The sequence below is a fragment of a genome, unplaced genomic scaffold (genome assembly GCF_019419815.1).
Source record: "Pyrus x bretschneideri cultivar Hongxiangsu unplaced genomic scaffold, Pyrus_bretschneideri_v1 Contig44, whole genome shotgun sequence".
NCBI lineage: Eukaryota > Viridiplantae > Streptophyta > Magnoliopsida > Rosales > Rosaceae > Pyrus > Pyrus x bretschneideri.
In genome coordinates this window covers 182459-198485 of record NW_025999768.1, presented here as the reverse complement: position 1 = coordinate 198485, position 16027 = coordinate 182459, and the positions used below count along the sequence as shown (strand labels likewise).

Genomic DNA, 16027 nt, shown 5'->3' with positions numbered 1-16027 from the left:
AGAAACGATCTTTATTGTTTATTTTGGCAGATCAATCTTTCGTTTTGTTGAGTATAATAAATATGCAGTCGTGAAATCGATTTGCTTTGCTGCTTTACGTGTTTCTCAGCATCTGATTGGCTAGCCCGAGTAACGTATGTGGTGGGTTCCCCTTTTCAACCAATAGAGTATGAGATGACACGTCCCATGGTTGCCTTGAACCATCCCACTTTATCAAATGTCACCGTGTACTTTAATACGTTTGACTAAGTCTTACAAACGCGGTGTGGTTATCGTATTATTTTTGTGTTTATTTTATTTTAATAAATTACGTCGTGTTAAATGTGCTATCTTAATAGGTTTTCACAAGTAAGTCAATAAGAATTCGATTTATTAACGATTCGTGTGGTTTCATGTTGAGTTAATAAGTTAAGCAAGAAATTATCATGTTTAATGTCTAGATCTGATAAACGATATTTTATCGAATTCTTAACAAATGACCAAATAACTATACGATTCGTTAATAGGTTAATTCGAAATCTGTTATTTTCGTATCGTTTTATATCGAGTTAACAGATTAAGCAAGATATTGTCGGAGCTACTTTTGACTAGGAAATAAAGATGGACCATGTGTCATTAAATAACTTGGTTTTTGTGTAAAAATGACACCGGACATTTGTTCAAATGAGAAAGTTCATAGACAAGGGTTAAAGAATGCTAGCATTTTTCATAGCAATGTAATATAGCTTTTAGATTAAATTCCTTTTTTCAATTTTGATTATTATTCTATCACGTGATGTTCAATTCCAATTATACTTAACATGTGTAATTATTTTCAGGCAAAAACTCAAACAAGGAACGTATTATCATAAAACCAAACTAATGACCACTAATCGATCCTCATTTTTGTACGTGTAGTTATTTATTAAATAATAATATACCTTAAGTTAGAAAAGTATTAACTATACAATTCACAATATTATGATAATTGAATTAGTAATGCTACAAGACAGTGTAACAGTCACATTCGTTGTTGTATAAACAACATGAATAGTTAAATTTTTTTCTTTCGATAGTTGATAAATTAGGAACTAACTTATAAGAGATTTTGAGAAGGCCAAAATCACTTTTTAAAAAGAAGTAGATGAGAGGTTTTGGTAAAATCACTGGGCTTTATCGACAAGCACATAAAAGAACTTTTTTTAGAGCGTTTTTGGAATTAGTCTTGAGTACAAATATAAGTGAATGACGTAAAAATGTTAGAAGTGTTTCATGCAAATTGATTATTCTTTCAAAATGCATTTCAAATGCTTTTGAAACTCAAGAACCATTTTATCAAAATCGTTTTCATTATTCTTCCAAAATGCATTTCAAATGCTTTTGGAACTCAATAATCATTTTATCAGAATCATTTTCAATCATTTTTCAAATGAGTCCAAAGTATCTTATCAGACACTTTAACTAATACGACATGTCGTAATATGAAACGGCGGTATCCCCCTAAACCCTAGACCGTTGGCTTCTCAACCGAACTTGTCATAGAATTAGGGTTTTTCTTCGCCACATCTCCTTCTTCATCACATTCCTCACTGAAACAAATTGGTCGCATTTCAGCATTCAACCATGGCTCTCGATCTAACCGGCTCCACAAATTCCCCAAATACAGCAAACATCCAAACCCTAATCGGCAAAAACTACGACCTCAAGCTAACCCAATCAATCCAAAACCTTTTATCCGAAATTCCCAAGCAAAACCCCAAATTCTCCGACTTTACAGAGGAATTCTACGAATTGATGCAAGCTCGAGTCGACCCGCCTCTCGAATCAACCTGGGTCTACGCGGCATTGGCCTTTCGCAGCCGGAATCATCCGAAAGACGACCCTTTGGACCGTGTATCGGCCGCAGAGGACTTGTTTCAGCTGCTGTCGATGTCCTCTGCTTCTTTCGGTCCTTCCAAGAGTGTCGCGCTGCTCGCTCCGGTGGTTCGCCAGGTTTACAATGTGTGTGTTGATTTGTTTAAGAGAGACTTGTCATTGAAGAGAGAGAAGAAAGTGATGAGAAAGGTTAGGGATTTTGTGGGAACGATTCTTGGCTATATAAATCTGTGTTCTTTCGAAGATTCGGGTGAGAGTGACAGTTTGATTACGCCTTTTTCGGGCTTAATTCGTGTTTGGATGAACTCAAATGAGGGGTTGGAGTCATTCTTGCCTTTAGTGAGTAGTGACATTTTTGGAGGGCTTAGTGAGGGAGAATGTGATGTGAGTTACTTGGCTGGAGTTGTTATTGCGGAGGTGTTTTTGTTGAAACTCTGCTTGGATTTCAAATTCGGGACTTCGGGGAAGGAGTTGGAGAAGGAGTTAAGCACTTGGGCTATCGGTTCCATTACAAAGTTTGGGAACTGTTACCTTTTCGGTTAGTGTTATTTAGAGTACATTACATGGTTTATTATAGTGAAGGCATGATTTCTGCATAAACTTAAATGGTTGAGGATCGTTTGCGCCGAAAATGTTGAGGGAAGACATTAAGATTAAGTGTTATTATCGTTATCGTGTATGAACTTTTTTATGTTGCTGCTTTGCTGGTTTTCGTGCTGTCGTATATAAATTTATACATTCCTTCTATTTCATTGATTTCAAGTTACTGCATGCCTTGTTCTAACATGCTTATATGTGTGTACATAGATGTCCTTCTGAGGATGCTGCTGGAGAAGACTTTGCCTTTTACCTCTCTATTGGTTAGTATCCCTCCTTTCCGTTCGGTAGTTTTCTATCCATTGATGTGATCTTAAAATTAGAGAGCATAACACGTTAAATTTCTATATGCAGAGTTCTGAAGGTGAAGTTTTGTTGAGAAAAGTGCTGTATGATGCTATCGTATTGGTCGAGTATTCATTCCTCAACCCTGACCCTGAGAGAGCGATTTACATACCTGCTGAGCTCATGAAAAGTATTGCCATGGAAAGATTGATTGTTGCTCATGAAGCAGTGGAGTATTTTAGGTACGTAAAGAACAATTACATTTCATCTTCTTGTTTAGATTGTAATGGAACGCTTTTGGAAAATCTCACTACTGGCTTGCTTCAGGGAGAACGGGGATCAGAGGAGAGCCGTCTCTTATGTAACTGCATTTTCTGGTTCACAGTTACCTTCTCAAATAATTAAATGGGTAAAGAAACAGATTTATGTGGATGATGGTGCAATCAAATCAGTGGGAACTTCGCCTAAAGCTCTTATAAGTAAATGATTATACTTGTTCCCCTTTGTGGTGAATCAACTTTGCATGTTTTTGTTAAAGCTCTGTCTAATATTGATCTAATTCTCCAGAATGGCTTCTTAACCTTGAGGATCGGGGCTTAAAATTATTTGATGATAGCATTGCGAAGTTTCGTACCAAACTGGCTCTTGATATTTCTAAATCAGACACCTTGCGGCCTGCTTCTAATTTGGAGGAACAGAAAGTGGATGATGATCTTCTTTTTTACATAGATAACAAGGGAGAAGATGAACATAGAGATGAGGAAGATGAAAGGGTGAACGAATCCATAGCTGCCACGCATACAATGTCATCGTCGGAAAAAAGAGGAAGAAAGCGGAAAGGGAAAAAAGCTGAGAAGAAAGAGAAGATAAAGTTTGTGAAGTATGACCTTCGTCCTAATGCCGACTCAGCTGGTGGGAGGCCCTCACTTATCAACAATGATAGCTTAAACAGTGGGAGTGAGGCTGAGAATCCACCTTCTGATGAGGATACAGACTGAGAAGATCAGGTCATTGCTTGGGAGATCCATGAAAAAGCGTAATTCCGTCGGGCGACCCTGTCCCGTTCCTGTTTTGTTGTTGTTTTAGTAGCTATTAGATGGGGCATGTCACATTTTTGGTGTAACTTATTTTTCTTGATGGAACCTATAACATTTATTGTGCAATTGTTAGGAATATAAAAATCTTGGTGAAGCATAAATTTTTGGTGCTACTTGAGTCGGAAGCTTGAAAATGTCGTATTGTTCTTTGACATCAAGTCATTCATTCTAGTTCGAGTTTGGGAATTCCGGTCGAATGAAGGGGAATATTCGACCGGAGGGCAAACTGCCTTGGAAGTGTCATTAGGTTGTAAGCTCCAATATATGAAGATTTAACCAGTCAAAATGATCAGGGTAAAAATATAATTTTCTTCTTCTAAGCCTTTTTCCACTAGGTGAGGTCGGCTGTGGGGGGAAACAACATGAGAACTTCCCAGAAGGTTATCCATCCTAGCACTATTCTCGCCCAAAACTCGCTTAACTTTGGAGTTCATATAAGATCCGGTGCATGTGAGTTGGTATGATCGCATCCCAAAGATTCGACGTAAGATAGAAGTGCCGACTGTCGACTACTTGACGCCCTCCCCCTCCTCCTTTATCTGGGCTTGGGACCGGCAATGTAAGATAAACTTAACGTAATCAATGGTAAAATAATAAATGAAATTGGATTAAAGATCTACAACACCCATGAGGGCTACTAGTGTCTAGTATCCAATGAATATATACAATAAAACTCAGTAGCAGCTTAATCTTGGTGCCGAGCGGCGGTCGGGAACTTGTGATTGTTGTTCAACAGACCGCGAAGTAACTTTCTTGCATACTTTCTGAATGGTCTGGATTCTACCGTCGGGGTTTCGAGGCGGACCTTTAAGTAGCACGTGGCTTTCCAACTTCAGGGAGCATAAACTCCGAGCAGTTGCAGATTTAAAGTGCTTGTAACTGACTTGCTGTTCGGTCGACACAACCCGGGCCTCGTGCGCTTAGACAGCTGCCAGGCTTTTCTTTTACACAGGTGAAGTACACTGTTCAGACGTGCTTGGATGTGCCATTCTATCAACTTCACTAACCAGGCAACTCATTTTTAGACAGGGCACTGCTTGCTCGAACTGTATCTGATTGTGGAACTTCGGAAGAACGACGAACCTCCTGTAGAGATGCATAGCATACTCATCACTCCACCTGCCGAGCGGATGCTCTGCATATAGGGAACACCCGTGAGCACGTTTACCTAAACTCATTTACATACACTACCATGATTAATGAAGAGACGGAAGTAGTTTATAACATGGTTTGAACAAAAAAGTTGACAACCTCGAGGACTCTGCCATGTCCTTAACAGAAGCACAAGATCATCAAGAGAATCGAAGCAGCTTCCAACAGCAAGAACTATGGTGAAGTTCTGAAGAGAAACGAACAATTCAATTATTCTTGCAAAAACATTTAAGATTCTAGAAACAAAGCTAATAGAAATGCACTCAGCGAAAACCATCTACAGACCTCGTGGCAAGGAGAATTGAGATATGATATATGCAAATTTAGCGCAGGAAGCTGCCACTTCAGGACAAAAAGGACGTTGAACGGGCCATACCTGCTAATTTTTATCAATAGATTGGGAACCATAATTTTTTTAATTTTCTAATTATGCTTTGAGAAAAGAATCAAATAATATGTTGAGAAGCAGTACTCTGATAAGATTAGGGCGGAGTTCCTTCGGTATGAAACTGTGGCTCAGTTCGTAACTAGGAAAGTGATTGGAATTCGCTGTGGGTGAACCCCCTATACAGGTCATAGAGCTTCTAATGCCATATCACCAGAAGTCCTTACAGGAGCAAGTTTCATTCCTAAAATGATGAAACCGCCTGATGTTGCGAACAACTATTTCCCGATTTGTGACATCTGAGTCGAGCTTCATAATGTCATGGCAATCGCCACAGATGCGTAGATTTTTAAAAATCCGAACAGTTTTTGGATGATTGGTACTTATGAGGGCAAAACCAAGAGCCAACCTTTCACTATGATATTGGAGATGTTCTTTTTTTTTTCTCTTTCAGTGATATCATGAAGCACGTCTTCTGTTTCCAGTATATAACATAATGAAGTTAGCTTTTTGCCTAGTTCCTCCAATTTCAAATGAATATCCCCGATTCTTGGATGCATACCATCTTGAGAGACAAAAATGTTGACTTGACCATCAACCTCAACCCAGCTACAACCAGGTTCTTTTTTGACACCCTGACTCTGCATTAATTTCCTGACTTTGCTAACATCGTCCCACCTGCCTTTGATTGCAAAGATATTAGATAGCAAGATATATGGAGAATCCATATGAGGTTTAAGCTCAAAAAGCTTTCTTGCAGCTGTTTCACCAAATTCGACATTTCCATGCATCTTGCAAGCCCCAAGAACAGTCTCCCAAATAATGGCATATGGTGTTAGTTCCTTTGTCTCGATGCAGCTTTCAATCTCATTAAACTTTCCAGCCCTGCCGAGAATATCAACCATACAAGCATGGACATATCCATATAGGGACCCGGGAGGTCCCGGGATCCTCTGGAAGTCCGAAGAAACACTTGTGATCGACCTACGGGACCCTCCAACAATTTGGGCAGGTGCTGCAGAGAGGCAAGTTGCCTCCATGGATGTGCATGCAGTAGTGCTTATAAAGAAGAAGAAAAGGTTTCTAATTTTTGTTTTAATCCTCCAAATCGTTGCAACCTCCCAACTTTAAACTCAGGTTATCCCATCCCGGAGCACCATTTGCCGTTCCACCACCTCTAGCTGCCTAATTTTATTTCTTCCAAATTCATTTCACAGAAGAATTTCAGCTTTCTCCTGGCCACAGTCAAGCAGACTCACTAGCTTGGAGCCTCGAACCCGGGACCTCCCTGTTTTTTGTATTTTAAGAGCCGAAATCCGCGTCCTTACCACTTAACCACTTGATGTGGTTGATTAATTTTGATTATTCAATTAACCAAATTCAATAAAAAATAGTGCTATAGAACCAAACTAGTATAATATATATTTTTTTTGAACTTTTATCCTGGGACCCCCGATCTTGAAATCCTAGATCCCCACTGCATATAAGCATAATGCTCAATTGTAGGAGTGATCCCGAAAACATTGCTCAGAGAAAAAATTGTAGGGTTTTTCAATCATCCTGAATGCTTTTACAGCATCGACAGCCATCCCACACTTTAAATACTTTTCAACGAGACTGCAACCCAAGAATTCATCCATCTGAAACCCAATTTTGACTACTAGAGAATGCAAAAACTGACCTCCTCTCAAATTTCCCGAGTTCGCACAACCTTTGAGGACAGTGGACAAGGTGGACTTGCTCAACCTGATTTTTGATTCCGTCATTCTGCAAAACAATTCCAAAACTTTATTTCTGTCACCTTCCTGAGCATGCCCATTCAGCAGTGCATTCCATGATACCACATCCTGCTCAGGCATACAAAATAACACTCTATCTGCAAGTTCCATATCACCACATTTTGCATAAAGACCGACTAAACCAGAACCAACAAAAGCATCTGAAAACAACCCCAGTTTCACTGCTTCAGCATGCAACTGTTTCCCAAAACCTAAATTGGAGCACAAAGAACATGCTTTCAATCCAGTCGCCAATGCGCAAAGTCATTTGCTTTTGTACCATCTTTCTTCATCTCACAGAACAATTTAACAGCATCAACACCAGAACCTTCAACTACAAACCCTTGAATTAAAGAAGTCCACGACACAATGTCCCCTTCAGGCATCACATCAAGAACTTTACGTGCGTACCCAGCATCCCCACATTTTGCATAAACATTAACCAACGAAACCCACAAATGCAAATCCGGATCAATCCCTTCTTTTATCACCTGCCCATGAACAGCCTTCCCCTCATTCAAAGACCTTAGCGAAACACAGGTACGAAGCATCCCAGAATAACGCATAAGCCTCTTTTTGGTATCGCAGTTTTCACATTGTTCCCTGCTATTTCATGATTAGATGAATTGCCATTATCTAATCTTACTTGACGAAGCTGAGTCTCAGAGTTTGGGGCATTTTCAAGAGACGAAACACTAATGGGGTTCGAATCAATCACATCCAGAGCAGCACAACACAAAGGCTTTAAATGGGCAGAGAGAAATAGTGACCTGGAAACTAGACTAAGCTTGTTATGCAATCGAACCGCGGACGAGGATCTTGGGCAAATGTGCAACAAGAGGCTCCGTAAAGCAGGTGACATTCCAAGACCAATTAAGTCACATTCCATCTGTCTGAAACAGTTTTCAATTACCAAACAAATCAAAGTAAAGGGCTTTACAGGTGTCACCAGGACGGTGACGGATGAATACCTTGGAGGAACGGGCACTCGAACACTGAATTTCGTGTGCAAGGATGAATGCCCGTAACTACTTGAACTACAAGGCACAAGCCAACTGTATTCATGATTTAAGATCGTTGGGGGCGTTTGTTTGCCCTCACTAAGTTGGACTGAACTAGCTATTAGTCCAATACTGTGTTTGTTCCATGCTGGGACTAACATTAAGGGGGCGTTTGTTGCGCCGGACTATCTCGGACTGGATTAGCTTCAAGGACTAAGCTGGACTGGCTTAAACTAGACTAAACTGGACTAACTTAGTGAAGCGTTTGGTGCAGTATTGGACTAAGAAGCTGGATAATAACAAATTATAATATTATATTATTTAATATATAAATTATTAATATTTTATTATGATCTTATCTTTTTCTTCATTTTTTCCTACCATTTTCTCGTTAAATTGGATGAAGTTAGCACCGCCAAAAAATTCATCACCATCTCTGGACCGAGATCTTAGCTTTGAATGCTCGAATCTGTCATGGATTTGAAGAAGCCCAAACAGGCCGAGACTTCCAGGCCATTTTCCAGCCACATTCGACCACATTTTGGCCTCGATTCAGGTAAAATTGTAATCTTGTCACTCCCAGCTTCAATTTGGTATATTTTGTATGAAAGTTGGTTGTGAAATGGATCTGAAAGAGAGTCGGAAAGTTAATGATTGATCTAGGTGATCGGAGATGACGAGGAGTCTGTCGAGAGTAGTCGTTGAGCATGACGAGGACGAGAAAGATGGATAGTCTTAGCTAGTCCCATGGTTATTGAGGGGTCTCGCTAAGACCTCTTAGTGAAGGGTTTTGTCCATGCTAATCCCCTTTAGTCTCATTAATGTTAGTCCCAGCATGGAACAAACACAGTATTGGATTAATAGCTAGTCCAGTCCAGTCCAGTCCAACTTAGTGAGGGCAAACAAACGCCCCCTAATGAGACTAAAGAGGACTAGCATGGACAAAACCCTTCACTAATAGGTCTTAGCGAGACCCCCCAATAACCATGGGACTAGCTAAGACTATCCTCTCTTTCTCATCCTCGCCATGCTCAACGACCATTCCCTTCAGACTCCTCATCATCTCCGGTCACCTAGATCAATCATTAACTTTCCGACCCTCTTTCATATCCATTTCACAACCAACTTTCATATAAAATATACCAAATTGAAGCTGGGAGTGACAAGATTACGATTTTACCTGAATCAAGGCTAAAATGTGATCGAATGTGGCCGGAAAATGGCCTGGAAGTCTCGGCCTGTTTGGACTTCTTCAAATCCATGACAGATTCGAGCATTCAAAGCTAAGATCTCGGTCCAGGGATGGTGATGAATTTTTTGGCGGTGCTAACTTCATCCAATTTAACAAGGGTTGGCCGAAAAACACATCGGGAAACCTGCAACTCGTCGGGAAAATTGAAGTCGTGAGGTTCTGTTCGAACAACGCATAGCTAGAGAGGAAGGGAGGATAAAGAAATAGAGACTGGAATCAATAAGGAGTTTGACCAGGAATGAGAAAGAGACATGAATTGAGGGGTCTAAGAGGAAAAAAGAGGGAGAGGGTGGGACGATGAGAGAAAAGGAAAAGAGTGGAACGGAAATGGTAAGAAAAGATGGAGAAAAAGATAAGATCATAATAAAATATTAATAATTTATATATTAAATAATATAATATTAGAATTTGTTATTATCCAGCTTCTTAGTCCAATACTGCACCAAACGCTTCACTAAGTTAGTCCAGTTTAGTCTAGTCTAAGCCAGTCCAGCTTAGTCCTTGAAGCTAATCCAGTCCGAGATAGTCCGGCGCAACAAACGCCCCCTAAATGTATTAATGATTGGACACATAATAAGAGAGAGAGAGAGAGAGATTGTGTGAATGAATGGGAAGAGTTCTCCCCCTTTGTTATTGATTTCTCGTCATCATAAATAAAAAGTCAATCCAATTTGTTTATGAAATTTACAGAGACATCTCCCAAATGAATGAATGAAAAGAAACGCTAAGGGGACTCTCAAAATACTCTTTATAGACTCTCTGTCACCTTATGTTTTTAGCATAATGTTTTATAATATTGACACGGGAATTGACGTTAGACTGTGAGGTGGCAGAAAGTCCATTGAGAGTTCTACTTGGGAGTCCCCTTAGCATTTCTCAAGAATGAAAGTCTCCCTCCTTATGACTGACTACAAAAGAATGAACCAAAGTTTCCTCCCTCCCTACTATTTAATAATCCCCTTCTGTATCTACACCAACCTCTCCCCCTCTCTCTCCGGCCGCTTCTTCTTCGTCTACCCTTTTCCTTCTTAATCAATGAAAGATATAACAAATAACCAAAAAATGAAGCAACTTCTCGGAACCTAACATTCACATCGCACTGCATTGTTTCCAATTTTCTGCCTGCCTTCCAACAGTCATAGGCTGAGTGAAACACGGGTCTTTATTGGTTTTAGTTTCAAGCCCATGCTTTCTGGGGAGAGAAGCTCCGGGGAGATGCAAGATGGGCTGAGCGGGCTCCTAGGGCTGTCGCTGAAATGGCATGGCCGGTACAGGCCATACCCCATGAAGAAGTATTCCATTGGTATCAACATTGCATGTGGCTGCTCCTCTGTTACCATGGATCCACAAGCCTGGACCTGCATTAACAACCCCGTCCATCCTCTATTGAACACGCTCTTCTGATTCTTTTCACATTCGTATGCACGTCTACTGATGAACGTACAAAAACAAGCGAAACAGAAAAAGAGTGAACGTACCTCTACTAAGGCACTATATCTCCTGTCCAACTTTGAGGTCATGTGGAGAGCCTCAGAATGGAAGGGAGAGCTATCCCCAACAAAAACAAGCGTGCGACACCTTAGCGATTTTAACCCTTCGGTTATGTCAGGTCTCCTGCAAGTAGTGAAAGAGAAAAGTTACAGCACAGCAAGATACATTGCACTTATCTCTGCGGAGGCAAAACAAGAAAACAACTCCAGCACTATTTACCGATTAATTGCTTGAAGAAATCTCCAAACGTTTAAGCTCTGCCTCTCTTCCAGCAACTGAAGAAGTAAACTTTCCAAGTGAATCAAACAGATAAAGCCAATTGAAAATCCAATAATTAAAAAACACAAAAAACAAGAAGAAAAAAGGACAATAAAATTGCTATGAAGGTAAATGATTTTTAAATAAGCTGAAGCACTGACTTTTCTGCACGCTTGAACTATATCCGACTCTGGAACTTCAACACTACCACGAACATCCTGTCGAGATACATAAATACTCATCACTCAATCTACCAAATACAGTAGAAGGGGGGAAAAACAGGTACGTTGAAAGAGCACAGCAGTACCTTACTGAAGTAGCGCTGAAGCAAACACTCTTTTAGCAAGCCACACATGCCATAGAAATATAGCATATTCGACATCACCTACGGATTACAACTAATCATACGTAAAATATTTTGATATTTTAAAATTTACTCATAAACATAACAGCTAGGTTTAGAAAAAGGAACCTTATTATAAAACCATTCTGTCCAAGAGGGTTCTTTGCATAAAGGGGATACAAGTATCAATCCAAGGACACGCTCCCTATATTTCATCTATAAGGAAAAGCCTGATCAGTGAACCGAGATAGAATTTTTTTTCAAACATAGTTGCAAACAGTTTAAGGCACTTACAGCAAAAAGAGAGAGGATATAAGCACCCGCTGTCACCCCCATGCACATAACCGCACCAAGCCTGCACAAAGAGATTTTAGTGCAATCAGAAACTAGTCACCCAATCGCTGTGCACGATCCCGTCAGAGAAAATAACAATAGAACATGAAAATGACAACAGTGTGTTGGTCGTTACCCAAAATAATTGAGAACCTCAAGGATCTGATCTGCCAAGTCATCAACTGAAGGCACAGGTTCATCTGGACAAATTGAAGCAGCTCCTAACTGCAAGAACTCTTGTGAGAATTCCAAAGAGAAACTATGTGAATAATGGCGTTCAGTTACATAAAGTATTTTTTTTTCATAAAAAATATATGATTTTATAGAAAGATATAATCAAAATTCACTTGAAGCAAACCATTTACAGACCTCATGGCCAGGAGGACTGATATGATATATGCAGAAGTTGTGGAGCAGCAAAGAAGCCGCTTCCGGACAAAAGAATAACCCTTGGAAACAAGATACATCTGCTCCATTGAACAAAATAAACAGAAAACTTAAGAATAAATATTCTAATAATGTTAAGAAGAAGCAAATAAACATACATATATTAAGAGCTTTGATGTCCACTGAGAAAATACTGTATTAGCATTTTATCAGCAAGAACAGCAAAGGGTAAAACTCAGATTGCCATTTCAAACAATGAAAAATGGAACCAGGACAATCAATAGACTCTCTATCACACTTACGATTTAGAGCTAAATCAGGATAAGTGATAAGTGAAGGCTTCTCTTGGTCACCATACACGATAACGGATACAGAACCACGGCCAGTTCGAATAAAATGTTCCTGAGGATTAAAAAACATGACAAATGAGTTGCAGATTAACAACTACATGTAATTGTCAAAGAAAACATCATAAAGCTGCAAATAGAACTATTTTACTACCATGATATTCTATATATGATATGCTAAAACATTTTACCCTCGAGATATCTACTGTTTCTTATCTATAATCCGAATAAGAGAAAGAAAAAAACCCAGGAATCCAGCTTTTCCAGATAATTTTATTCCCTAAAGAGCTTCCCATGTGCACAACTCACCTGCCTCGTCTTTAAAATAACTTTGTGAAAATTAGATGAAACAAATAACTGGTTCAATCATTTAAATTTTTTGAAAAATGAAGAAAAGAAAGTGGTGACACTTAAAAAGAGAAGCATGGAATCAAATACATGAAAGAAAACGACTTCGAAAAAAAAGGATATAGATGACTTGTTAGAGCAACAACTCGACTTGTTAAGAGAGTAGAGAAGTAAGACAAAGGAACGTGTAACTTTGGTTTCGTCAATAGATAGTAAAGAACAAAGAACATCACATAAGAAGTAAAGAATCAAGAAACCGAAAAAGAAAAAACATAGCAAACTAGAAAAGAGCAAAAGAAAGTGAATGAGAAAAGATAAAACCCCGTATTACCGAGTTGACGCTGAATTCCAAAGAAATCAACAAAAGGGTCTAAATCGATACTTTGTGCACTAAATTTTATCCCAAACATTCAACTATTCGCATAAAAGTTCGAAACTCGAACAATAACACAACGAACCAGGTGATATTAACATATACAAATCCCAGACACAGAAATGCGCACGAAAATGGAAAGAATTCGATGTACCTATAACGGTAAAAACCAATGTAGAAAGAAAATTGAAATCTAGCAAATACGTCACGCTTAGATCTAGAAATTACCAGTTCTATATCTCCAGCATCCCAAAAATTAAGTTTTTCGCAAAACCGATATCAAGAAACTTTTGAAACTAAATTGTTCTAATGTTCTTTTCACTTAATCAAAGCCAAATTAGTCGTCGCTGTCAAATGCCACAGGCCCACAGAGGACTTGTGGCAGGGGAACAACCCAGAATACAAATTTTACAGAAATGCAGCTTTCCCATCAATTTTCCCTCGTTTTCTCGGCAACCAAACAGTAAATAACTCCAAAAATTCAATGGATTCCAACACCAATTTTCCAGAATCCGAACCCAAGAACAAAAATGCGGAAATTCAAATTTTGCAATAGATAAACTAAAAACATCTGGAGCCAATGCCAAACAGCTCCCAATCAATTACCCCAACCTCTCATCTCGCCAACCCAAAATTCCAAAGCAAAAGGGTCAAAAACAACAGATAAAAAAATTAAAAATAATTCAATCTTTGAAGTATAAAGCTCGAACCTTTCCACCGAGATAGATCTTCTCCATATCGAGGGAGACGGCGTCGTTTGGTTCAGCCATGAATTGCACTCAGCGCGTCTCCCAAACAGCCCCTCCTCTCTTTCTCCTTCCCTGAGTTTCTCTCTCCTCCTTTTCTTCAAGAATTAGTAAGCCTCTGGCTTCGCTGTGGCTTATATACAAAGCCACTTCCCCCTCTCTCTCTCTCTCTCTTCTTTCACTCTCTCTCTCTCTCTCTCTCAACCGAAAAAACAACCTGCGGTTAACCACCACCGACGCTCGCAACGCCTAATCCGTCCTAACGGAATTTTCAAGTCGTTAAAATGTTTTTTACCCGCTGTCAAATTCTGGCATACGGCGCCGTATCTGTTAACTTTTTCGCGGCGATTGGATTTACCGTAATTAGATGCTCGTTTTACGGTTCCGGATTTACAGCTTCGTTTCTTTGACTTGAGAGCGAGATGATGATAGTGGCATTCCTCCCACCTTATCATTGTCTGTTTGACTGAAAGTGTTTGGTGTCCTAGTGACGTGGACGCCTTTCATTGGATGGTCTTTCCTGTGGGTCCCATGTGGGCCATGCACTTGTTTTTTTTTTTTTTAATATGAATAAAAAAAAATAGAGAATTCTAACAAAAAAAAAAAATTGTGGTACATGGTTTTGGGGGACTTTGAAGTTACAATTGCTTTGTCTTTCATCTGACTCAATGATTAACCATGCCACCTTAATCATGATTTTGATGGAACATCTTTTTCTTTATCACATTTTTTGCATGGTGAGTTTGCTCTTAGGTGAATCGTTCGCGTAATGCATTAGTTATCCTCTTTCATGTTGGATAGTAAAAAATCAATCAATCATTTTCAAAATTAATATTTTTAAGACAGAGTCGGTGGACAAGAGTGTAAAGCTTTCCACTCATAGCCTGCAAGACAATACTTCGTTTATCTGAAATAGTGTTCTTACTCACTTGTTATTTATAATTTGACACGTCTATATAAGTTTCTTGTTTAATTTTGATGAGTTATTTCGTCTAGTTTGTAATAGTGTGATTTGCAAGAAAGAGAAGTAACTATTTACAAGAAAGGAATAAACTCATGTAACTTCTTTTCACACTCAACTTAAATTTTAGATGTTAATTATCTTTTTTACATTATTGCATAATTACCTTCAACTAAAACTTATCAATAAACCCACATACTATAATTGACCTTTACCATCGCTTCTTGTATAGCCTACGTTCATTCCTGATAAAACCTAATAGCTTTTATTGATAAAAACAAGTTTTTTTTTTTATCAGTGGATAGTGATTTTGAAGTTTTGAATCCTCCAATTAAGGTAGGACTTGATTAATGAAATTTTTTTGTTGGTTTGATCTCAATTTTTTTTAGAATTTAAAAGATAAGTATTTAGGTTTCAATTTCCTTTTCATCAATTCCAAGCTGAGCATAGTTTGTTAAACTTTCTACAACAGCCGTGATGAAAGTACTAATAAATTTTTGCAGCAACCATGGGAAATGCTATAGTGTTATACACAGCTCCAGGTGGAAGTTTGAAACTTCACCAAAAAAATCAAATAATATGCAGTGAAGCAATTGATAGAAAAATCCAGAGAACAATTTAAAAACAAAAAACTCAGTTCCTAAAGAGCTAAAACCGGAATTCTTTAGAACAAAAATATATCAAGGATCTTGGTATTCGTTAGTGTACATGTTACAGAGTTTATACAAAATTGCATCCGTGAGGGGTGTAGAGATAAAACTATCTAATTTGAGATTTTATTTTAAAAATGGGTGTAGAGATAAATTTACATTTGAATTGGGTTTGGAATGGTAGTTTAGATAACAAATTTGGGTTTAAAGAGATATTGATTCTTTTTGTTTTCTTTTTTTTTTTTGAGAAAATTCACGATATTCATTAACGATAGAAATATGTACAATCAAAGAGGATAGGGTGCATACAGTGGGCCTTGATAAAACCTTGCGGGGAATTTCAACCCGGTCGAAAGGAAAAAGAGTATCCCGCACTAAACAAATTAGGA

General features: G+C 38.7%; 3 protein-coding genes and 1 pseudogene across 3 annotated transcripts; 1 reads left to right on the top strand and 3 right to left on the bottom strand.

The window, feature by feature from the left end:
• The first annotated feature begins 1602 nt into the window (after positions 1-1602).
• LOC125469534 lies at positions 1603-3958 on the top strand. The gene is made up of 5 exons (XM_048566935.1): positions 1603-2392; positions 2662-2714; positions 2806-2978; positions 3064-3215; positions 3304-3958. Exons 1-5 carry the CDS (start codon positions 1603-1605, stop codon positions 3732-3734), a joined length of 1599 nt encoding a protein of 532 aa, XP_048422892.1. The 3' UTR covers positions 3735-3958.
• A 227-nt stretch (positions 3959-4185) lies between these two features.
• On the bottom strand, positions 4186-4305 carry LOC125469740 (annotated as a pseudogene).
• Positions 4306-4424: 119 nt separating this feature from the next.
• On the bottom strand, positions 4425-8126 carry LOC103943963 (pentatricopeptide repeat-containing protein At3g24000, mitochondrial). Its single transcript, XM_048566934.1, is given in 9 exon segments — positions 4425-4968; positions 5085-5172; positions 5271-5361; positions 5458-5811; positions 5814-6495; positions 6586-6658; positions 6893-7406; positions 7409-7734; positions 7737-8126. Coding segments are annotated over 6 exon segments (2127 nt in total). The 5' UTR covers positions 8038-8126; the 3' UTR covers positions 4425-4968; positions 5085-5172; positions 5271-5361; positions 5458-5580.
• A 1870-nt stretch (positions 8127-9996) lies between these two features.
• Positions 9997-14418, bottom strand: LOC125469592 (protein NDL1-like). Its single transcript, XM_048567121.1, has 11 exons — positions 13992-14418; positions 12516-12615; positions 12196-12293; positions 11963-12051; positions 11788-11848; positions 11623-11709; positions 11458-11535; positions 11312-11368; positions 11112-11167; positions 10880-11015; positions 9997-10759 (listed from the first exon to the last, which is right to left on the bottom strand). Exons 1-11 carry the CDS (start codon positions 14049-14051, stop codon positions 10538-10540), a joined length of 1044 nt encoding a protein of 347 aa, XP_048423078.1. The 5' UTR covers positions 14052-14418; the 3' UTR covers positions 9997-10537.
• Between the last annotated feature and the right edge of the window lie 1609 nt (positions 14419-16027).